The sequence below is a fragment of the Phaenicophaeus curvirostris genome, chromosome Z (assembly GCF_032191515.1).
Source record: "Phaenicophaeus curvirostris isolate KB17595 chromosome Z, BPBGC_Pcur_1.0, whole genome shotgun sequence".
NCBI lineage: Eukaryota > Metazoa > Chordata > Aves > Cuculiformes > Cuculidae > Phaenicophaeus > Phaenicophaeus curvirostris.
In genome coordinates, this window is record NC_091431.1 from 22424309 (window position 1) to 22449601 (window position 25293).

The following is a 25293-nucleotide window of genomic DNA, read 5'->3' on the forward strand; positions in this document are numbered from 1 at the left end:
ATTTATGGAAGCCACTATCTTTATGAGGAGTAACAAGATTCACTTGGATTATCACCCTGTTAGAAGTAACAAAGATTCAGACTATTACATCTGTTTTAAGATATAAGTTATTGATGTAATTTAGATATAGGAAGTGATAACCTACTTTCAGTTTTAGAATCTGCACTTTCACTGCTTTCATCAGAATGAGGGCTATTATGAACCTTTAATCGAAAGCTGGGCATGCTAATTCTTTTCCATACTAACACGTTAACTGTATCACCATGCTTATCCCAATGGAGGACTGGCAAGGAAGAACTAGAACTGCATGTAATATTTAAAGTTCAGGAATACCACAGATCTCTTGATTTCCGTATTACAGGTTGTTTTTGTTTTCATATTACTTTCTGTTCAACTGCTACTGTGTAACAAGGTGGTAGTTTTCTGAAAGTTTAGGGTAGAGCAGAAGAATTCTTTCAAGGACAGTGAGCTATGTAGATGGAATGTATTTTTTTCTGTTTGTTACTTTGCTTTCAAAGGCATAGAGTTTCATTTATTTTAGATTTCCAATTCCTAGTTTTAACAGGGTTCTTCTGCATTGATTGATAGGTCTAAATAGCAAATTGCATTTCGTGATAAGTAACATTTTGAGTCAGGTTTGGATATTGATATTTACTGTATAGTACTGGGGGTTTAATGGGAAGGAGGCTTAGGTAAATTCATTTTGGCATAAATTAAAGGAGTGAGAATACCTAACAAAGCTTTACGGCTAGGACTTCTGAAACGGATTGGTGTAGAGAAGAAAATAACTGTCAACAACAGTTTTTCTAGTGTTCATAGTTTACAAAGTAGACTGTATGACTGTTCCTTAAGACTGTGTTACTTATAATAAGAGCTGTTTATTTCCCATACAAGAAAACACTTGTAAACTGTCAGACCTGGCAGAGGTGTTTTTCAAACTTAGCTTTAAAAACTCTGTGATTTGCTTTGGTCTGCAAAACAAACAGTATCTCAGTGGTTGGTTGAAAATATTGTTACAAACAATAGCCAGTGTCACAAGGTCCAGTTAGACTGGTGAGAATTTATTTTTCTTCGGACATGTTTGGGTACTGAAAACTTTGTATTTTCAGTCATACACTCAAATTTGAGACTTTTCTAGATAAAGTGTTACAAACAGGACTCTCTTGTGTCCCTGGATGACAATGTACTTAAAACCATTCCATAGAGGTTTACTGAAGGAAACTTAGTGGTCTTGATTTCTTTTACCACTGGTTAGATAAAAACATTAAAACATAAGAACAACTTAACAGAGACCTTTAGGCACAAACTGGGAGTTCTATGACCACAAATATAAGCAAGTTTCAAAAAGCAGTGTTTAAAGAATCGATGTGTTTGTTACAGTTTGGCTTCCTAACTGTCAATATTTAATATCTGTCTTATTATTTGGTAGTATAGTATCACACTTAAATCTATTTGTGCCAGGGCAAACTGTTTGCAAAAATTGCCACTGATGCATCAGAGTAAACACCTGTTTCCACAGGGTTATTCTAGGCAGTTGTTCTATGCATACAATACATGTAGCACTTTCAAAATATTTCACTCAGATCATTAGAAATGTCATAGGTGAGGTGGGAGGAAGAATCCAAAAGTCCATTACAGAGGGGAAGTAGAAGGCTTGCTCATCCAAGAAAAGATTTGTAGTCTTTAAAAATCATTGGAACTATTGGCATCTTCTGGGGCAAAACCTACAGTTATTCTGCTGATGTTTGATTACTTTATTGAATCTTTCATTTTAATTTCACACTCTGGATGAAATATGTTTGAATCAGAAAAGTAAACCCAAGTGTTCATAAGCTGTTTTCCACGTGTGTTTTGTGCTGTGTAACTCTGAAAATCTATACTTGAGTAGCCATAGTCCAAAGTGTGTACAGCTATAGAGTTGGGCTATTTAGTAGTATAATCTCTACAAGTAACAATTCTTCCACTGAGACAGCTGGCATACTACCTCCAGATATGTAGATGTTTTAGATGATGCTACATTTTACTGGTTGCTTCCTTCCACAAAAAGGAATTCCTCAAAGTAATATTTGGGCGATGGAAACAAATGGTTATGGTAAAGCGTAGTGAACAGCTTGGCAATAATGCTGAAAGCTACAGGGAGGGAGTGCAGGAGATGTGTGCAAGTCTCTCACTCTTGTGAAAGAGGGTTCCACTATCCATGATGATGGCTGCAAACATCTCTAACCACAAAGCTCATAGCATGTAAAAGCATGATCCCATTGTTGAGGCTTTAACTGTAGCTGGTGAGGCCAGAGTCCTATTGCTGTACAGAATTTTTCTGTCAGTATCTCTTTTGATGAAAAAATGTGCTCCTAAGCCAAGAAAAAGGTACTGTGAACTCTTTCTAAGAAATTTATGTGAGAAGAAGCCCGTACTGTATGGCATGTGCTAAACCTGTAACAGGTCAAAGTTGAGAGATGGAAGGAGAGCAGTTAGGTGCCCTAGTCTCAGGTGCTGTTTTAGCATTACTCTTCACTCAAGAGTGATGTCAATAGGAAGGATTAGCTAAAGAAGTTAATTACTACTTGGGACATGCCAAGTCAGACTGCTTTCTTTGTGGTCTGCCTGAAGAAGAAACACATAGTCTTAGGTGCAAACTTGCTGGTTGTCCTGTCCTTTATTTGGGGCTTCCAAGTGGTCATACATGAAATGAACCAAGGATAGGAGAGTTCATGTGCATCTATTCTAGTACCACCTTGTACAGTTCAACGTAACCCAAGTATGTTGCTATTAAGATGGAGTTTAGGTAAATTTGTCACAAGTGCTGCATGACATACACCACTATAAAGAATTATCACTGAAAATAAAATCAATTTTTACTATTGAGAAACTTTTCCATACACCAGTGTATTTCAGGCTGTGTGTGAAAAATCTCAGATCTCTTCTGGCTTGCAAGTCGTCTCCTTACTAATCCACTTCTAATAAATGTGGAGGCTATTCACAATTGGCACAAATAGCTTATTGTTGTGATCTAATACTGGAAATGAACAGTGCACTGTGATACAGCAATGGAAATTCCTGTGTAGGAACAGAATTTAACTATTTCTTGGCTAAATGCCTATCAATGCATGATATAATTGTTAACATGTAAATGTGTCTTTATTTTTCCTTTAACAGTGCAAGTGAACGCCATAACTGAATTGTCAGACAGATTAGATAAGACATTATTTTGATTAAAAAGTTGTGTTAATATGAGCATTTCTGTTCTGAAATGCTAAAACCCTCTCTTTTCTTCCCCTTTTGTTACACCACCTCCAGATTCACACTGTGTTAGTGTTTTTTACTGTTTAGTAAGATCTTATCGCACATGTATTGCTGTTCTAAAATACTGCTGGTGCATTTTTTTCCATTCACTGTGTGACTTGAGTAGAAGCATTGTTTCCTCATGAGCACAAGCACTGAAAATACTACGCCTGCCTTATTTACAGCTGAGACCACAGTGGTGCTTTCTTGATCTTACATTAAAGGGCTGAATTCTCTTGTGCCCACATCCTGTAATATCTATTCTCACTGGTGCTTTATCAGGCACCCACTAGCACTGATAACCAGCAATAACCTTTCAGTTATTAGATTTTGCACGTGTTTCAAAATATTTTCCTAAGAAATATTGCTTAGTGTGGAGAGACAAGACATACAGAACAAATCTTTATTGTGTTCATAGTGTGCATATCTTGAAGCCAATTTGGTAACTGATAACTCAGAATATCAGTTCTGAGCTCTTATCTCCTTCCCAGAGTACAACAGACTGAGCTATGGGCTTGTTTGAGCACTGTAGTAAAATGCATGGCTAGTACATGGTGATTGAGGTTGGAAGTGACCTCTGGAAAGTCATTGTGTTGATGTGTACAGGTTTTATGAATACGTGGCCAACTGTGGTGATATGCTGAAATACTGAATTGTCTGTTACTTAAGTTCTAGAATATTCTCCATCTTCCCTTAAAACTTAAATGAATAGTAAATGAAAACACCTAGTTTGGGGGTTTTTTGGGTTTTTTTTGTTTTTTTTTTTGTTCTGTTTTCTTTTTTTGAAGTGACTCAATATTACAGCATTAATTTGAGTCGCATATAATATTTCAATATTTTAAGACATGAAGATAGACATTTCTTCTGGTCCATCCTTGATATCCTCCCTGACCACTCTTTTCAAAGAACAATTTTGTTGTTTCATGTTAGAGATATGACACGCCTTTCTGCAGTACTAGAAGATGTTATCAAATCTTGGCAGTTTTCTTGGCCAAAGCATAAAACTGCTTAGATAATAAAAATGTGACTGTCTTCATGCAATACTTCAAAATTTAGGTTTTTGTGGGTATAATGTAATAATTTATAATGAGAAATAGGAATAGATTTTATATGAAGAAATGACAATGTACAGTTACGCTGTGGATGCCTGATTGGAGGTTTTGTCGTCATGATTGTGAACATGTTTATATATCTGTCTTTTGTTTAATATTTTCATTAATGATATAGACATCAAGATTGTGTGCACCCTCAGTAAGCTTGCAGATGACACCAAGCTGAGTGGTGCAGTTGCCACACCGCAAGGATGGGATGTCATCTAAAGGGACCTGCACAAGCTGGGGAAGTGAGCCTATGTGAACCAAGTGTGAGGTCCTACAGCTGGGTCAGGGCAGTCCATGGTTTTAGTACAGGCTAGGGGATGATGTGGTTAAGACAACCGCTGCGGAGAAGAACTTGGGGGTGCTAGCTGTTGAGAAGATTGACATGAGCCAGTAACATGCACCTCCAGCCCAGAAGGCCAGCAGTATCCTGGGCTACTTCAAAAGAAGCGCAGCCAGCGGGTCGAGGGAGGTGATTCTGCCCTTCTACTCGGCTCTCATGAGACCTCACCTGGTGAATTGTGTACACTTCTGGAATCTCTAGCATAAGAAGGAAATGGAACTGCTGGAACAGGACCAGAGAAGGACCATGAAGATGATCAGAGGACTGGAGCACCTCTCCTATGAAGACAGGCTCATAGAAAGTTGGGGTTGTTCAGCCTGCGAAGAGAAGACTCTGGGGAGACCTTATGGCAGCCTTCTAGTACCTGAAAGAGGCCTACAGGAAAGCTGGGGAGGGCATATAGTGATAGGATGAGGGGGAATGGCTATAAATTGGAGGGGTGAAGATTTAGATTAGACATTAGGAAAAGATCGTTCACAGTGAGGGTGGTGAGACACTGGACAGGTTGCCATGGGGAGTTGTGGATGCCCCATCCCTGGAAGTGTTCAAGGCCACTCAAGGCCAAGTTGGATGGGGCATTGAGCAGCCTGGTCTGGTGGGAGATGTCCCTGTCCATGGTAGGGGGTTTGGAGCTAGATGATCTTTAAGGTCTCTTCCAACCCAAACCATTCTATGGTTCTGTGATTCTATGATCTTCTTTTTCTTGTTTCCTCTGCCCTTCTGAAGGTGGGTGGGGGAGAAGCGAGAAGAAAATCCTAGCAGGTGTTGTTGGAAACAGCAGAATCTTATGAGGTTTATTTCTGCATTTCTAGGAAAATCTGAAGGACTAGTACTTAGGGGTACAGAGCAGGGCAGTCTGTAGACTCATTCTTTTCTGTTGTGAGCTTCAGGTATGCCTGAGTTAAGTGGAAAGGCTGATGAAAGGTCTTTCCGTAGCCTTAGTTTGCTTTAGACAGGTCAGTATAGGCTCAGCAAATAGGTGGCTTGTTACTGTATGTATTAAGTTAAAGCTAGTTAGTTATTATTCTACTTCTTGACACAGTGATGCTAGAGTTCATTTTATGTAAAAGATGTAGCAGCATAGTAATTCTCTCTTTTTTTTTTGGTCCTCTCTGTTCTTCTTGCTACTCTAAATGGATCACATGCCACTTCTTGCTTGATTTGGTTTGAGTGCCTGAATGCAAATAGTCAGAGTATAAATAGATCCATCTGGTCAAAGGCTATGCTGATCTCTCAAGAAGTTACAGCCATTAGATTCCTCTTCTATCCAGAAGAAACGCAGTTCAGCAAACTGGGTAATTGCTAGTTACATTTCTTTTTTGCCTCTGTTTAGTGTGCATAACACATTATATACATTATGTGCACACACACATAAAAATATATATGTATATAACACAGATATAACTGTCTACTGTTTTTTCTAATCCTTCTGGAATCAAGAAAACCTACTCTTTAAGCAAGCTGTCAGTTAAAGGTAATGATCTGCATATTGATCTTGATTCTTCCTACTGGTGGGAAGTTTATGCCATACAGGATCTTCAGATGTGTTGCAGGTACACCTGTTTTTATAAGAATTCCATAATGGAGAGTCAGTGAGAGAAACACTGACATGAATCTGTGCTAATAACCTTTGGATAAGGTTGACAGAATCTGATATATTTTATTTTTTTTTAAATCTCTATGTATGTTTACTGCTGATTGTAAGGGGAAGTAGATAACAGTCTTCATAAGCAACAGTTCTGTAAATATTTTGTTTGGACTCTGTGATGATTGGTTTTTTGGTGTTAATGTATCAAGAGGAGGAGGAATTTAATACTGTCTCACATTAAACCTTCTTATTGTGTCCCTTCCACATGCTACTCATTCTCCAAAGATAATTTGACTCTGGTCTATTTTGTGTGTTATTTTGTGAATGGGAGTTTACCCTTTACCTCAATGGGATTGTACCTCTACTTGCTTAAATGTTTTGTAAGCCCCTCACAAATGCTGCTTGAGCTGATTTGTTGAGTAGTAGTCTCAATGGTATTCAGGGTCTTCCTAGTATATTAATTCTTTATACTTGTTGCCTTGGATAACTAACGTACTTTGCTTAGAGTGCTTCTTGTAGATTTCTTATAGCAAGTGTAGGAAAGAAGAGTTTAAATGTTTAGGTGCAGGCTTGGCAGAGCAAAACTGTCTTGAAAAGCATGTGCATATACTCATATATTTTTTAATGCTTATAATACAGTTAAGATTTTTTAATTGTAAGGCTGAGAGCTGAATTGTAAAAAAAAAAAAAATCCACAAGTTGGTCTTTGTATGGGACTGATGTTTTTTGCGTCTCCCATGCCTTGCTTTTAAAACAGGGAAGTGTGTTTGGGAAGTGACTTCTCTTCCTTCCTTCTCCCTTAAATGCCACTCTCCCATTCTCCTTTGTAGCTGCATCACCTTACAATGAATAGTGGAATAGTTTGCAGGGAAGTGAATAATTTATTTCCTGAAAAACCGATCAAATGACAGCTAAGTCTGCACTATAGGAAATGCTATGGCTGAGACTGGTAACTTGTGGTAGAGCACTGTACACTTAAAGATTAAGAAAGAAAACTTCCTGTGCTGTAGCTGTTGCCGTATTTGAAACCTTGTAGCTCTTTGAAAAGGCCAGGTGTTTGTTTCTTAGAGCTGTAGAACTGGTTCTTAAAAATACTAATTACTCTGACTGCTAACAGTCTGCACTAACTGAAGCAGAATACCCAAGTTGTCTGTAAAAGATTGTTTTATATTCCTAAAAATCTGTGAGATGTGTCTTATGCAAGGAGGATAAAGGAAAAGCTTAAAACATCTGCCATGCTATTTTCTAATTTTTCTGTTTGCACAAGTAGATAGGTTTTTTTATACAATTCAAGTATTAAATGTCCTCTCTGCTCTTTTAATAACATAAAAGAAATTTTTTTTTCCCTCCCCAAAGGAGCCCTTTGAAGATGGCTACGCAAATGGTGAAGAAGGCACAGCAGCCGAGGAAGCAGCTGCCACTTATGCACCTGATAGCAAAGGAGTGGTCAAATTTGGCTGGATAAAAGGTGTATTGGTAAGTTTGGTCTATAGTTCTTCAGTTTCTTACAGTTAAATCTTTTTAATAACCTTCTTTTCTTTCTTTTTTGGATATGTTTTGATAGGTTCCCTTTTTTCTTTCAATCAAATTTAAACTTGTCTAATTAAAAAATGTATTCTTGTGAATAATCTGAAAAGTGGTGAGGAAACACAGTGAGATAATTTTGACAATGTTAAAAATTGAAATGAATAATTGGTGAAAATGACTGCTGATCTAAGATCTAAACTATGTAAAATTTCTGTTTTGTCCTAGGTACGATGTATGTTAAATATCTGGGGTGTGATGCTCTTCATCAGACTGTCATGGATTGTAGGACAAGCTGGGATAGGTATGGGTACTAATGGTAGAACTGTATTTCTGTGACTTTCAAATGTGATCCAAAAGCGGTATTGATCCTGAACTTACACTTCAAATAGGGATAGCAAATGACTTTCATATTGACACTTTTCAAAGTAATTTACTCTTAGGAAGACTTTAAGCAGTGTGAAGTTACTTAGACTTTTTCATTTAGCTATATGGTATGTAATTTAAAATTGAAAGTTATAAGTTAAAAGTCTTCAGTGAACTGTAGAGATATGTTTCTGGTCGCCGGTTGTTAAAATCTGTCTGTAGACTCTAGTATATAAACCATTTTCTTTCAAGGCTTAAGTTAGTATTGAACTGCGGAAAGTATCTATCCAAAAAATTCATGTGTTTTCTTGAAGGTCTAGGATACAGCTTTTACTCTCCTGAATAAGTAGAACATTTTCCAGTTTTGTTTATATCCTGGAACTCTCTCTGTACAAAAGGGTAGTGGAAGAAGCCTTTTGCTTGAATGTGTGGGACCACACATTAAATTTTGTTGTATTTGCAAGACTTAATTCTTTAAACCAGGTTAAGTTGAAGATTTGTACATTTTAATACCGCTAGACTTAGATCCTTCCTTTCTGCTTTTTCCAATAGGGCTGTCTGTCTTGGTTATTGGAATGGCCACTGTTGTAACAACTATCACGGGACTGTCTACTTCAGCAATAGCCACCAATGGATTTGTAAGAGGAGGTAAACCTACTTTCATAAAGCTTTTAAAGCTTTCATGACCCTGAAGTATACAACTTAAGGATGTAACGTCTAATTTATTTTCCTTTTTTTTTTTTAGCATCAGGGACAAAACAGTATGGATGAAATGTAGGGAAGAGTTAGTTTTCTGATAAGCAGAGCCTTTCTTATGTTTTATATTTGATTAAGCAGTCATGTAATTAATGGAAAGTCATTAATTAGTGTACAGATTTGATTCCCAGTGGCTTGTTTTTCCACTGTGGAAGAAACATTATTTGTACTTTTTGGAATACAAACATTTTAGAGACACACATCTAAGGAATGAATAATGTCTTAACGTTCTCGTAGTTCTGCACTGGCTGATTAAGAGTGTGCTTGTGTGTGTCTTGAAACTCACTAGTGAAAAAATACATTGTATAAGAAGATATGCTGTATCTACATGAGAATATACAAAAGGACCTGTTCTATTGTGATTTTTTTTTTTTTTAATATACAGAATTTTTGAAACTCTTGAGTATTTTCAGGTTTCCTGAAGTTGATGACTTTTTCTGTTTAATAGTTTGTATGCTATTGTCAGAAATTCCTACAAAATGGTTTTATAAGTGGCTGGTGCCTCTGACACACTCAGACTGCATTATGATGTTACAAGACTGCTGCTAGTAGAAAATGTAGTGGAATTAAATTAAAAGCTAATAAAATTCTCTTCACTAAGAATGAGGAAAGAAAACCTCACTATCACTAAGTAAACAGACCCAACCAGAAGGGTCAGCTATATGCTAAGCATAGTTTTTAAATGCCCTGTATGTTTCTTAAATTGCTTTATGCATAGTGGATTTTTCTTATTCTTATGAGAGCTTTTTTATATTACTTAATTAGAAAACTTGAAATGCCAAATAGGAAGAACTGTAGAATAAAATCGCAATTGTTCCTATGAAAATTTTACATTACACTAATATTTTGCTTAGGTTAACATTCTCATTTTGGAAAGTATGTCAAGTCTGGATACCTACATATGCTTTGCACAAGAACTGTAATGCAGTGAAATTTAGGTTTTCCTATTGTAAATTTTTGTTGCTTCTAGAAAGCTTAAATTGCAGGAATGTACTTCTGCTTAAAAATTTTTACTCTTCTCTAGTGCTGTAGATACTCTGTAGATACTTTGTCAGGTGGGGTTTAAGATGTTGTATTTGTTGTGCTTTAAAGTCCAAAGTGTAGTTTCTGAAAAATTGAGTAGTCATGTGAGTGTTTTGAGAGCCTCAGTGGAGGGCAGAAAATTTCATTAACAAAAGAGCTTTAAGAAACAGCTCATGGAGGTTTGGAATGTGAGTGGGTTTACTACTGACTACTTTTCCAGTTGCTTGAGCTATAGCTAATGAAAATGTGTGATAGTAGAACCATGCACAAATGCTTTGAGTAGTTTGAAATGAAAAGCCTGGTAATACAGTTGCTTATATTTTACAATTTGTTTTTTAACCACAGAACTATTTGTGTAGCAGAATAATAACTGTGCTACTTGAGTTAGGTAATTATTTCAAACTGGTGCCTCATAAAAGCCTGAAATATATTCTTGAAACTTAAGCAAGCCTGTCCCTAAAACACTGACTTTTGGGTTATTTTGTAATACATCAGGGCAGATGCAATAATAAGTAACATCATCTTAATGTAAACATTAAGTTACTGATGACTGTTTATTCTTAGGCTGTTTCATGCTGTGTTTTTTGGTTTTGTTTTTGTTTTTTTCTTTTTTCCTTTCAGGGGGAGCATATTACTTAATTTCCCGAAGTCTGGGGCCAGAGTTTGGTGGTGCCATAGGTCTGATTTTTGCATTTGCCAATGCTGTTGCAGTAGCAATGTATGTTGTTGGCTTTGCAGAGACAGTTGTGGAGCTGCTCAAGGTAGATGGATGATAGTGTTTATATTGATTAAACTGTCCTTTATGCAAGTGTGAGTGGTCATCTAATCATAGAATGGTTTAGGTTGGAACTGACATCCAAAGGTCATCAAGTACAGTCACCCTGCAATGCGTAGGTCAACCAGATCAGTTTGCTCAGAGCCCTGTCCAACCAGACTTTGAATTTTCCAGGAATGCATATCTACAGCTTCCCTGGGCAACCTGTCCCCGTGTTTCACGTTCCTCATCATAAAAATTTTCCTCCTTATGTGTAGTCCAAATCAACCTTTTTGTTTAAAACCATTACCCGTTGTCCTACTGCTACATGCCCTGCTAAAAAGTCTTTCACCATCTTTCTTCTAAGTCTCCTTTAAGTACTGAAAGGCCTCCCCAGACCATTCTCTTCTTCAGACTGAACAACCGCAACTTTCTCAACCTACCTTCATAGGAGAGGTGTTCCATCCTGACCATTTTTGTGGCTCTCCTCTGGACCTGCTTCAACAGGTCCATATCTGTCTTGTACTGAGGGATCCAGAGCTGGATGCAGTACTCCAGGTGGGAGCTCACCAGAGCAGAGTAGAGGAGCAGAATCAACTCCTTTGACCTGCTGTCCGTGTTTCTTTTGATATAGTCCAAGATACAGTTGCCTTTATGAGCACATGCTGTCAGTTCATGTCCAGCTTTTCACCCACTAGTACCCCAGACTCCTTCTCAACATGGCTTCTCTCAATCCCTTCATCCCCTAGCATGTATTGATACTCTGGGTTGCCCTGACAAGTTCAAAGACATGGAATGAGATACAAGGTTACTACTGATATATTGGTAAAATACAATGTAAATCAGAAGCCTTACAGCAAAACTAAAATTGGCATTGGTGTCAAATGGAAACTTCTGACACGGTTTACCTCCCTGAAAAAATACAGTGTAAAATTGTGGTGAGGTCCAAGGTAGTTGTTGAGAAGGGCGGCAGTTACATACATGACACAGAATCATAAATTGTTAATGCTGAGATTCTTATTGGTGAACTGTTCCTTGTAAGTGATAGTTATTAGTGTTAAGCTTGTTTTCAAAGGAGTCCTGCTTGTTAAAAGCAATTCCTTAATTTAAACACAACCAAGTTATATTTCTGTTGTATTTTTTGACTAAATGTAATACCGAGAAGAGCTCAACCATACTTTCTGTAGGTAGGAAGAAGTTTGGAGTACATTTAAAGAATTAAGAGTAATATGGAACAAGTAAAGTAGATGTGTAGGTGCAAGATGGTAGCAGTTGCCTTGCTGATTAATCTAATTCTCTGGAAGCTGAAGACAGGCTATTCTCTTTGGGGATGGGTTATGAATAGGAATGATAATGTTCGTTTAGAAGATTCGGTGGTTTAAAACAAGGGAAAAACAAATTTCTTTTATCCATACAGGGAATTCAAAATTAGTAAATTCGTGGCACAGAAGTTAGCTCTATTATTAAATAACAATCAATAAAATACTATTCTGCAGTCGAGAAGGTAAGTACTTGATAAAGTTGTGTTTTTTTTTTTTTTTAGGAAAATGGAACGTTGATGATTGATGAAATGAATGATATCAGAATCATAGGGGCTATCACAGTGGTAATACTGCTCGGTATTTCTGTTGCTGGAATGGAATGGGAAGCAAAAGTAAGGAACTACCACTTTTTCTTTTGTTTTCTTCATAGTTTTGATTCTGGTTTTGACTTCAGCAATTTTATTTATTTTTGGTACATTTGATGCATTCGGTATTGCATACATGGTATGTTTGAAGTCAGTCAGTGGGCAGTGGATTGGCATGTGCAGGTCTGGACAGCATTTGACCTTAGACCACTTCGCTCAGCTGAAAGCTTTAGCATCTACAAGAACCTAAAAACTGGCATAATCTCTTCTTAATGACACTGTCAAGTAGGTGAATAGTATTACCCTGTTCGGGGCAACTGCAGCACCATAAGAAAAGGTAAGAGCATTAGCATGGAACTTTTCACTCACTGGAAACTTCAAATGAGCTTTGTGGTTGGAAAATACAGGGCTGGAGCTGAACTCAGTCTAAGGTTGTGTAATTTCTGTCAACTCAAACCCAGTGTTCTTAACCTTCCCTTCCACATTTTTTCTGGCTTTGTTTTGACTTGGAAACAGCCAGACAGTCTGATGCACTGTCATGTTGCCAGGCCCAGCATTGCAGAGGGTTGTGAACATTGATGGTGTTGAATGTGTAGGAGAGAGTGCCTACTTCCCTCATGTTGTTGTAGCTACCTAGTCTTAGGTCAACTCTGATTGTGGGAACAAACAAGTACAGATTTTAGGATACCTTAATAGAGAGGGTGCCTTACTAATAATCTGCTCTGCATTACCAGGCAGTTTAGTTTCCTCACTGCTTCCTACACATGGGAGGCTTTTTCTGAACATCCATTCATAATGTGCTCAAAAGTAATTAAGAGCCTCACTTGATCTCCCTTCCCATTTGCTATTTGGTTCACAGTAGCTCCTATTTTCTGCAGTGAGAGACAATGGGAGGAACTTCTTGTAAGTGTTCTAATGGTTTGGTATGCTCCTGTGTCAAGATGGTGATGTTGTTCATATCTGAAATGAGAGAAGTTTTTGTTTTCCCTCATTGTTGCATCCAGCCCTAGAAATAGGGATTGTAGAAAAAAAGTGAAAATCAAGTGTATTCGTTGAATCTACCACAGGGAGAAAAGAATCTACAGAAATTGACTTTGGCATGTACTTCTAAATCTAACAGCACACTTCCTTAAAAAATGTTTACCTTTCTGAGGTAGTCCTTTGCTATCTGTTACTTGAATTTGATATCTTTATGCACCTGACTTCGAACAATACTGTCCTCTTTAATCTTAACCATTTAGTTTTTCCTTTGAATGAATTAGTTGTTATTAACCCTCTGGCCACTATCACTTAAAGTGAAAAGAACTATCCTGCCTTTGCTTTATAGCTTGAATGATTCTGTAACAATAGCTTGCACAGAAATACAGCTGTGTCTAATATTTCTATGTCAAAACTGGACTGTGATATCACTGCAGTTTCACCTTCATTAGGAAATAGGTAGTTTTCAAAAATTCTGTGCTCACTACAATAATCAAGGCTTGTTGACTTGGTTTCTGCCTTATGGAAGAATCAAATGGGAGCAATGGCAAGCAACTGAATCTGTCAAACAAGCACTTAATGTAGGTTAACTTACAGGTTAACATAGCAAAGCACTAATGCTTACCTGTTGATTAAAGTATCTACAGTGTAGTATACGTATGTATACATGTAGTAAAGTATGTATAATGTAGTCTTACGTCTTCCCCATGACTTAGAGAATTCATTGGAAAATGGGACAAGTTGAATTTACAGTAATGCTTCTGCAATACATCTAAAATATGAGAGAGACTGGGATTCTAGGGAAGCCTGCTTAAAATGTGGCTTTTCATTGTTTGTGATCTTTTACAATTCAACTTCTTGTGTTGAAATCTTAGAAGCGCAGTCTTTGTGTGAGACTTCTGAATGTAAGGAAGAAATTTAGAAAATGCTCTTAGCTTCAGGGAGAAGCCTAGGTTTGTTACTGGAGGCATCCACCTGTGGCAGGTGCTCTGTTGTAACTTTGTGTTGAATTCTCTGGGCTCGTTGAAGTCTAATGTGAGCACCTAGTGGCGTCTGTACATCTCTCACCTATTTTCTAGGCTTAGCAAAGGAGACATATAAATAAATACGATGCACAAACTGATTTCTTTTAACTCTGCTCTTGGCTGTCATGCATTGTTTATTGCTCTACTACTGTTTTTTCTTGTGAGGCTGTGTGAACTGAAAACTTTGGTTTGTGACAGTCAGCAATGCCATAGTGCTGCTGCATAGCAAGTTCTGATTCTAGTCCTGAAAAAAAAGTCAAACTACAGGTAGCTTCCCCCAAGCCACTGCTATATGCCTTTATAAAGGAATCAAATAACAAAGGATAACAGGGCAGTGGGACTGTTTATTTAAATGTGAAACCAGAATCATGTCTTCAATGCCTAGATTTATCTTTACTCACACTTTCGAGATGTTGGATGTTTTAAAGTACTTCTTGTTCCTAGTGTGAAGCTTACAGTGGTTTTATTTAACAGTGGCTAGAAATGTAGTTTGTAATGGAAAAAGTATCAAGAAAACTAGATATTAACAAATAGTTGTGGTAGGCTGCAATTCAGTGTCGTGAATAAGGCTTGAGAATGTGAGAACGTAATAAAGTTTTCTAATACGTCATAAAATAGCATTTGATTCATGGTGCAATAAAATAAAGTAATAAAGTAAGTATCACGTACTAAAGTAAAAGTAAAGTATTATGATCGTGGTTAATAAGAGAATACTCCTAGCATTTGTATGCATTTAGCTCTTTTCTTGTGAGTTTCTTCAATCTACTCAAATCCATGGCATATAGAATAAAAAATCCCTTTTTTGTCTTTAAGTGTATAATTTTGAGAACAAATTCTTTTGAATGGATGTTAAACTTAGAAGTAATTCCTATTTCTTTCTTAAAAATCCTGGTCCACATTCTCTTCAGTTTGCATTATTTATATGTGGAAAATAAACTGAGAAGACTAAGCTGAATTTCAAATCAAAAAAATATTTACATTTTAGAACACAATATTGAATCTTGAAATGGTGAAAATGAGCAAATTCTTCTGACTGACCGCAATCATTATGTTTCAGGCACAGATAGTCTTACTGGTGATCCTCATAGTTGCTATTGGAGACTTTGTCATAGGAACATTTATTCCTTTGGATAGCAAGAAGCCTAAAGGTTTCTTTGGTTATAAAGGTATGTTGGAACAATATCGCTTTGAAGAGGAGACATACTGTCTTAATCTGAAATGGCTGATAGTGCTATTTAACTGTAGAGACCCTTTTCCTGATTCTTTGTAACTTCTGCAGTCTTGTTCCTTAAAGCTACTGGGCCAAAACTTGTTCCTTCCTGATTAATATTGATTCTATTAAATTTTTAAAAGCTGGTTAATACTGTAAGTAATTTTTCTGGTTTTAGAGCCTGCGTAAGTTTACTGTGTTGACTTTTATTTTGAGTCAAAACGATGAATTAAACTTAGGCACTAAAAATTTAAGTCCTGAGGTGGTCGTCCAGGTGTGACTTCCAGCTTTTTTATGGAGCCACTAGTGGATGAAGTGGGCTAATGCTATAGCTTCCATGTGAATATTGATAGACTTAAATCTTTTTCTACAGCTGAAATATTTATGGAGAATTTTGGACCGGATTTCCGACATGAAGAAACTTTCTTTTCTGTGTTTGCTATTTTCTTCCCTGCTGCAACTGGCATTCTTGCTGGGGCAAATATCTCAGGTGATCTTGCGGTGAGTAGTGAATTAACAAATACTGTTCACAAACACTGAGTGTACATTTCCCTCTGTCATCACTGTCTACTGACATTTTTCTTTCAGGATCCTCAGTCAGCCATACCTAAAGGAACGCTCTTGGCCATCCTAATTACTACATTGGTTTACGTAGGAATTGCAGTATCTGTAGGTAAATAGAGAATGTTTTTAACTTTATCCTTTTATTCTGAGGGTGTGTTTTGATATGTTTTGTGTAATTTGTTATGTAAAGTCATTATATAATTGACTTCCATGCATGTGAAGTAATAGCCAGATGTTTCTGATTTTTATCATTGGAGGTTTGATTTTCAGATAGTTTTCTAACCTCCTAAAATGAGTGATAGTTTTCTAAGATTAGTGACTGCTTCAGGCTAAAGATGTCAAAAGACTTCATATGGATGTTTCCGCATTTATTGCAGTTATTTATGTTAAAAGATTTACAGTTTAGCAGTGGGATAATCCCTGGATTAGAAAAATGTGTTTTCAGAAGATACTCACTGAATGAACACCTGTATTGATTTGAATATGATGATAGTCAGATACTTAACTGAAATTAATTGTGGGATGATGAAACAACTCTTTGATGAGGATACATGAGCGGGAATTCCTCAGTAGAGATTGAGTAGTACCTTCACCTGGCCAGCTCACTTTCAGAAGTATTGGCATGTTCAGAAACAGTCTGTATTTTTATTTTTACATGGAAAGAGGAAAAGCAGTCATAGACTCATCCGAGTCTTGTATAACCTCTCTTCCCAGTCTTCCTCACCCTACAGTGGTTTGAAATTCTCTGTAGAAGTTGCCTTGCAACTGGTTAGATGCTCTATATTAGTTTTACTCTAGAGCACCAATGCCCAACCAGGTTTTTCATACTCATGAAATAATTCTATTCTAGTAGCTTTAAGAACATAAGATTGTAATCACATCTCACATACTTCTTGCCCATAGTTAGAAATGTTTTTATTTGTGTCACATAACTGATTACTGCTGCCAGAAACTAATTTGTCTTATATGAAAAACTTCTTATTTTAGCTGTGCTGCCTTTTGAATGAAGTTCTCTTATAAATGAGAGTGCTATTGATCCTACCACTAATGATACTTCCTTTTCAAAGATACCAGTCTAGCTAGTCTGCCTCTGTTGGCTAACGTTGTACTGTTGCTCTGCCAAATAGTTGCTCTGTAGTGATTGTGTTTTATGCAGCATAATCACCTACACTTATTTCCTAATTAAATTGACCGCGTAGACCTCTGCTGCCAAATTTGAATACTTTAGACCATGAACCCACATGACAGCAAATTGCTCATTAATGCTCATTTACTAATGGAATACTTTGATCATCTTTCCAACGTGAAAAACCTCATGTTTTGTATTGTGAAAGGGATAGTTTGCAAAACTAACTGAACGTGAAATTGTTTGATGCATCACAAGTTTTACGCCTTAGTTGCCTGCTATAACTTAAACTTAGAATTATGCTAGTTAGAAAAGGCCAGTGCTATTGCAGAATTTGGAGATTATGACATGAGTAAATTTTAGGGTTTTTTTAGGCACTGGATCAGGAATTGAAAAAATACTTATATTCCTTTGTCCACACACTATTCCGCACTGCAGGTTTCCAGCATAGTTATAAGCAAATCGTTAAAATTTTGAAGGGGCTAGTAAATGTCACTGAGTAGTCTGAAGGGGAAGATGGTGTTCTGAATTTAGCTCAGTATCTGGATGCTCTGTAGTAAGAAAGAAGATTAAGAGAGTGAATAGAGAAGGTTTAGAAGATGAAAATTGCTAGTCCTGTTGCTAAAGCTAGGCAGCGTATTTCAAGAAGACAGTAGCTGTGAGGACGAAGTGTGCAGTTTTGTATTTAGCAAGGGACTAAGGCACATGTGCAGGTGATAGAATGAAGTTTGCATAAGTAAATTTTATATCAAAATTATTGAAATACGTATTGCAGAACAATTGCTTTAAAAACAAAAGAAGCTCTAATAAAAAACAGAGTTTTAAGTAGGGTTCAGACATGCATTCTGTACACAGGGTTGTAAAACTAATTACTGATACCCTAACTGTAGCTGCTTGTAATACTAGAGAAGTTAAGCACTGCAGCCTGAAGGACTCGAAGTAGTATCTCTGAAATGCTTGCTGGTTGCATATACTTAGGAGATAACTTGATACAGATGGTCTGTTAGCCTTCTTAGGCTTAATATGCAGCAAAACTTCAGCAGGAACTTCCCTAAAACACCTATGTAAAGGTGAAACCCCTTTTTTACAGGGAAGAAGGGCTAGAGGTTCTTGAGGAGAATGTAGCCAGAATCTTGTAAACAAATAAAACTTTTCTGAATGAGGATGAAATAAAATATTTGGACTCTTACTTATACCTAAGTGTTTTCTGCTGAGAATGGAGCCTGCCCAGCTTGCTTCTGTTCTGCATTCTGTCATAGTAAGGCTCACGCTAAGTTTGCTCATAGTGCCTTTTCTGTTGTACTTTGACTCCATGTGTGAGACTCATGCCAAGTAGTTGGACCTGAGCTATGAGAAAGGGAATGTGCAAGAGGGTCATGATAGTGCACTGTAACTGTTTAGTGGGTTGCTCAACCTTATATATCTGCCACTGCACTCTGTTACCAAAAAAGTGTTATCTACAAATAGTTCAACTAAGTATATTGTCACGTGCACTATATAGTGCTTGAATGATTGGTGCAATTACTTGCATAGTTGAAGAGAAGAGACCCTTCCTTGTATAGCTCTTTTAATCCTATTTAAAATCAACAGCAACAACAAAAAAAACCCCAGCCCCTCCATATAGAGTCATAGAATCACCAGGTTGGAAAAGACCCACCGGATCATCGAATCCAACCATTCTTATCAAACACTAAACCATGCTCCTCAGCGCCTCATCCACCCGTCCTTTAAACACCTCCAGGGAAGGTGAATCAACCACCTCCCTGGGCAGCCTGTTCCAGTGCCCAATGACCCTTTCTGTGAAATTTTTTTTCCTGATGTCCAGCCTAAACCCCCCCTGGCAGAGCTTGAGGCCATTCCCTCTTGTCCTGTCCCCTGTCACCTGGGAGAAGAGGCCAGCACCCTCCTCTCCACAACCTCCTTTCAGGTAGTTGTAGAGAGCAATGAGGTCTCTGCTCAGCCTCCTCTTCTCCAGGCTAAACAACCCCAGCTCTCTCAGCCATTCCTCATAAGGCCTGTTCTCCAGCCCCCAGGAAAAGCACATAACAGGTGATCGTTACAGCTCTTACTGAAATTTAACCAACTGGACCTAATAAGTAAATCAAAAGTAAATCTAAGCAGTGGAAGGATTAAGTAATGTCCATCTACCAGGACCAGGTGTTATTGTGAACTGTTAATCACATTCTAATGGCTCAAAAGCAGTCTAAACACGGTATAAATATCTAGAAATTCATACTCCCAGTGAAAGAGGCAAATTAAATAGATAACAAGGATTGTTATTTGAGACACTTCCAACTTAAGCTTGCAGCACAACTGTGCCCTCCTTCTTATTTTGCAGCTAAGTTATTTAGGTCCTCAATAGTTGCATGGTTCTGTTTCCAGGACCACCTTGTCATTCAGGTTCCTAAAAGATCAAATTAAGGGAATTCTGTTGACTATTGCTTTGTAGGCTTCCCTCTTATCTTCTCCTGATTTAATTCCTGTTTGTGGAAATATTTGCTAGTGTCCAAATAGCATGGCTTCCTCAAATATTAAAGCACAGAATGTTAAGTAATACTTATTCTGCTCTAGTTTGGTTTTTTTTGTCTCATAAAGTGCAAAACCAAACCTTTAAGTAGAAGACTAGTGGCCTTTTAGTATTTTTAGTTTTTGTTGGTGCTTAAGAGCTGAAATGCTTTGTTTTCTGTGTTTTCTTGAGCAGTGAAATTACAAATAGTCACAGACAAATTGAAGACAACAGTTTTAAGTAATCAAACTTAATTATAGAAGACGTTGTGGGAATGTGACTGTGTGTCTTTGTGAACAACAAACCAACTTAAAATACCACTGTCACATAGGAGATGGGTTGTTTAAGCATTGGGAAATTTCTTACAACAGTTTCATGACAAACTACGTAATTTCTTTAGAATGTCTAGGTTATATTGACTGGAAAAGTAGTAACTGCAACACTGTGCACACCTGTCAACATGCATCTGTACATCCACTACAAAAATGCATTACTCTAGGAAAACTGACAGAAAGAGAAACTGTAAAATCAAGTGATATTGCATAATACTAACCAGTTAGAGCACTGTGTATAAAAGCATTCAGTGAAATTGTATGTTGAGCTAAAATTGTACTGTTAAACATTTGCACTTCTATTGACATTGTTTTCCTCTGTGTAAACCTTTACTTTTCTTATTAGATGCAGGTTCTTTAAAAAACTGAAGATCTCAGACAAAAGCAATGAGTTTGCTTGCTTTTATTTGTTCTTTGTATTGAAGATGTGTTTAATATTGAAATGCATTAAAAATGTAAATGCTATATTTTAATTTTGCTCTGTGAGAATATGCTTACATAAAAACGGTATTGAGCTTAGCTCATGTCCTTAAGTTCAGGTTCAGTCTGCTAATGAATTGTTTTCTGGTTGTGTTTACTGTAGGTTCCTGTGTTGTTCGAGATGCCACAGGGAATGTTAATAACACGATTGTCACCGAGCTGACAAATTGCACTACAGCAGCTTGCAAATTAAACTATGATTTCTCATCCTGTGAGGCAGGGTGTCAGTATGGACTGATGAACAATTTCCAGGTATAAAACTTTTTCCTAAACCTCTTCTGGCTTTTAAGTTTGTTCTTTTTTCGTATTGCATATTAGGAAAAATCATAGGCTAAAAATGCTTGTCGCTATAAATATAAGGTTTGTGTGGGATAATTAAGTAGTACCCTCTAGGTAAGATCTAGAGGAAAAATATAACCATGTTAAAAGCTTTAGGTGTTTATACATAGGTAGTACAAATATTTACTCTTCTTCTGAGTAAACTGTTTGGGTTAGGTGGTGGGATTGCACCTTCCTTTCTAGATACCTGAATGTCATCATTCAGTGATGTGCACAGAAGTACTCGTTGTTCAGTAGCAATGCATAGTAATCATAGGGAGCATCGTTCAGTAGTTGGTTCTTTTAACTTTATAAGCTTAGAAAGTGCTGACACTTGAAGAATGCTTTAGTTATTTGTCACAGTATCCTCTTTAATGGTAAGAATGTTGTGAATTTTAATAAAACCTGATGTTTCTAAAAATCCTCTAGAAATCTTAGTCTTCAAGTTATACTTCACAGGTAATTGGAATGTCAGTTGGTAAAGGTTTGAGGGAAACCAAGGAAAACTTACCTGTTGCCTGTTGACTTAAACTTGAATTGTGGTAGTCCATCTTTGTCCTAAATTTTTCTAATAGGTATAAAAAAAGTTGGCTAGAGATTAAGCTGAAAGTCACTGTGAAAAGGTGTCTGGCTTGTTGGATTTGATCAGAAGTACGTGTGGTAGATGTGCCTCTTAGAAGTACTCCTTACATGTTAGGCTGACAGTCTACCTGCAAAGCTTAGTGGAAGACCTGGTTTTGTACATGCTGAAATAATGTTGCAGTGCAGAACATTGAGAGTAATATACGTCTTTGTAGAGGAATAATTTGAGTATTTGTGTGGCGATACTTTGTTCTGGTTTGGAAAATGTCTGTATTTAAAAACACTTCAGAATTGCTCTTGTTCAAAATGTGATGACCTTCCTCATTTTTTAAAGACTATAAGAAATGTGTAATCAAGTGTAGAGCTGAGAATAGGTTTCCTCTGATTATGTATTTTTACTTAAGTTGTAAATTCAGTAAAATTGCTTATCATAAATGTTCCTTGTACTTCCAAGAAGTTAGTCATTAATTACCATTTCGTCTAAAGAGTACGTGTGTCTCCCATATTGTTCCTGCTTCTCTTTGTGGAAAAACTAGCGGCTTCTGAATAAGAAAAGTCACTTTCAAGGCCAGGGGCTGTGTACAGAATTCATTGGCCTTTACCACCTCTCTTTTGTTTGGGTTCTGAAAACTTCGTCATGGAGACTGCACAGAATATTTGGACAATCTGCTGCAGTACTTAGCTGCCTTCTCTGTAGAATCTGTTCTTTACAGTACCCAGTTGAACCTGACCTTGCTATTGGTTTTTTCTTTCATCCTCGCAGCTTTTGCTGTGCACCTCTGAGAATTCTGTTTCTGTCTTCTCAGAGGATGTCAGAAGCAAATTGTTTACGTGGGAGACTCTCTACCTGTAGATAAACTGTTGTCCATTTTCTAACTGAAGTACCCTCAACTTAGTAGCTCTGAATAGTAGCTTTAAGGAGAGATTTTTTTTAAAAAAAATCGAAGTCACGGTCGGGGGAGGGGAGGAGTTCCAAGCTTGTGTACCTCTCATGCTCTTCATAAAACTATTAATTTCTTTTTTTAGATTTCATAGCTGAGAAGAAATACTTCCCAAATATAAATTAATCACTAAAGTGAGTGAAGGTAGTTGTATTTTTCTTACAGTTTGTAAGCATGCAGGTTCTGAGGTTGAAAGTACCAACTTATTCAACTTTTATGCTGCCTTCAGTTATTTTGGCAAAGAATTGATTTGAAGTTAATGCTTAGACAGTTCAGGTTTTAAATGTGTTTGGGCAGCAAATGGGTGACTTGTAGTATGTTTTACCTGTGGAAAGCTTAGATGATGCTATGAAATTTAAAATGAGAACAGTTGGTGATACAGTCTTAACAGACTTGCATGGAAAGACCATCTTCGCAAATGAATTGCAGGTCCTCTCAGGCTTCAGACATTTCTCTGCTCAATGTCAGTGGTATATCTGTGCCCAGGCTGTCACCTGGCAGAAGTATAACTTCAGAAAATTGTTTCAGGCTTTGTAGCCTCAGCCTGGAACTTCCCTAGAATGAGTTATTGCTTTGGGTAATTGCAATGCAGAATTTGGTCAACTTTGGATAAAAGTTGAAAGTAGCATGAAACTCCTTTCCAGAAACAGTGTAAAAGTTTTGCTAAAGTATTCCTCCTATAAAGGAAGGCAGCCATAGAACATTTAAAAAGGTTAAGAGATAGGGGAATTGAACAACGCTTTGTCCATATTCATTATGAAAATCTAACTTTAAGGAAGCTGCTGTTCATTTTCCTGTGGTGATTTTTTCTGCTTTACAATGGCTTTACCGAAGGACTGAAATTGTAGTCAAAATATGGTATTCCATTATCCCAAATGTTTGAAATTTAAGAAACTGCCAAGCAAACCTAATGACTTCCTTATCAGCAATAACTATGTAACTGTCTCACCACACACCAGTGATAACAGCAATTCTTACTGGATAGCTGTCCTTCTGAATCTGTGTGTTCTTTCAAGGATAAAAGTTTCAGTGTTTCAGGGATAAATGTTTCTAGCTGCATGTGTGGACTCCTTGATTTTGTGGTCATGAGGTTTGGATTATGAAGTATACCAAATCTGATAAAAAAAAAAGAGACTATGCCTGTAACTATTTTTATCTAACAAATTAAGAAAATCAACTACAACTATCACCTCCAAAATAGTTCCCTTCTGAGTTGACACACAGCTGCATAAGGTGTTGCCAACGTTCAAAGCAATTCTGCAGATCATTTTATGTAAGGTTGTTGAGGATCCTGGTGATTTTTGCTTTCACATCTACCAATGAGAAGTGAGTTCATTTGAGCATGGACTTGATCTTTGGGAAGAGACAGAAATCACAGGTAGCCAGGCTCCAGCACAGTGATGTTAATAGCTAAAAACTGCTTTCCATAGAAACTGTTGTGGACTGGCAGCCACTGATGTTTTCCAACAGAGAGAGCTTCTGTATTTGAACACTAGTACGCTTGTACTGAGTGAAGCGATCAAGTTGAGCCTTGTCTCACTGTGACCGGTTAGAATATATTTTGTAACCATCTCTTTGTCTCTCCCCTCCCACCACTGGTTCCCAAGATAAAGGATCAGTCTCGTTTTTGTGTCAGGCCTTGTGTGTTGGGGAAGCAGGGAGGAGACATATTTTACACCACAGTGTACTGGTTCTGCTGGAACTGGTTCCTCTTTTGCTCCCCTAGCTTAGAAAAAGCTTCCTAATGTCTCTTACGTTAGTAATCTAAATTGTAACCTTCTAGATTTTAAAATGGACAAACATTATCTGCATGCATGTTGCCCAGATTCTTCTCAAATTTGTAAAACAGATGTAATGTTGAAAAAAAGATAATGTAAATAAATGGAGACAATGAACAGAACCTAGAAAGATAATGTAGAATCTGAGTAGACAGTAAGAACTAAATAGCAAGAAGTTGATGCAAGTGTAGTAAAGTGAAGGTCTTGAAGCAACAGTGTCAAAATAAAGTCACAAATTCCAATGTATTTTTCTTCCATGACTTATTTCTAATCCTCTTATAAACCCATAGAAACTTTCATTATTAATTGTTTTGACTTGAGAATTACATGATTGGACTATAAATTGTATCAAAAGCCACCTTGTTTTGAAATTTGGATTCATTTATATCCCCAGATTTGTCCATGTCTCATTCATTGATATGCATATGTGATATTCAAACAGCTTTTAAGTGGAGGTTACATAGTATTTTACTGTTTGTTGTTTATGTTATTATCCATTCATAGAGTATACTTTTTTGTATTGTTTTTAAAAAAATGATATTTGCTTTCAGGTGATGAGCATGGTATCAGGATTTGCACCACTGATTTCTGCAGGTATTTTTTCAGCCACTCTCTCTTCTGCATTAGCGTCTCTTGTGAGTGCACCTAAGATCTTCCAGGTAAGTATGGAAGCAAAGCCGTAATCTTTTAAAAACAAATTGAATTAATGTTTGAGTCAGAATTTTTGGGAGCGAACCCTTGGCATACTGTCATCATGATTCTTACAGTTGATGTCAGTACATTGATCTAATGTTTGCCTGTTGTTTGGAATGGGAAAACAGCATGTTACTCTTACTAAAGCTAACTGCCTGTCTCCTTCTCTAATATGACGACCCACTGAGTAGATGAGGGAAAGCCTGTTGATGTTGTCTACCTAGACTTTAGTAAAGCCTTTGGCACCATTTACCACAGCATTTTCCTGGAGAAGCTGGCAGCTCATGGCTTGATGAGTGTAATCTTTACTGGGTGAAAAACTGGCTGGATGGCTGGGTCCAGAGAGTGGTGGTGAATGGTGTGGTGAATCCAGTTGGCAGCCACTCACAAGTGGTGTTCC

The 25293-nt window shown here is 37.2% G+C and overlaps 1 protein-coding gene across 4 annotated transcripts in view; it reads left to right on the top strand.

Annotated features, from left to right (window-relative positions):
* Window positions 1-25293, top strand: part of SLC12A2 (solute carrier family 12 member 2) — a 59179-nt gene that overhangs the window by 11484 nt on the left and 22402 nt on the right. For all 4 annotated transcript variants that reach the window (XM_069880320.1, XM_069880321.1, XM_069880318.1 and 1 more), the window contains exons 2-11: window positions 7667-7786; window positions 8063-8138; window positions 8753-8848; window positions 10601-10740; window positions 12277-12387; window positions 15421-15529; window positions 15947-16074; window positions 16162-16246; window positions 20685-20833; window positions 24752-24859. In XM_069880320.1, the coding sequence (XP_069736421.1) occupies window positions 7667-7786; window positions 8063-8138; window positions 8753-8848; window positions 10601-10740; window positions 12277-12387; window positions 15421-15529; window positions 15947-16074; window positions 16162-16246; window positions 20685-20833; window positions 24752-24859 (1122 nt within the window). The remainder of the gene's footprint in view (window positions 1-7666; window positions 7787-8062; window positions 8139-8752; window positions 8849-10600; window positions 10741-12276; window positions 12388-15420; window positions 15530-15946; window positions 16075-16161; window positions 16247-20684; window positions 20834-24751; window positions 24860-25293) is intronic.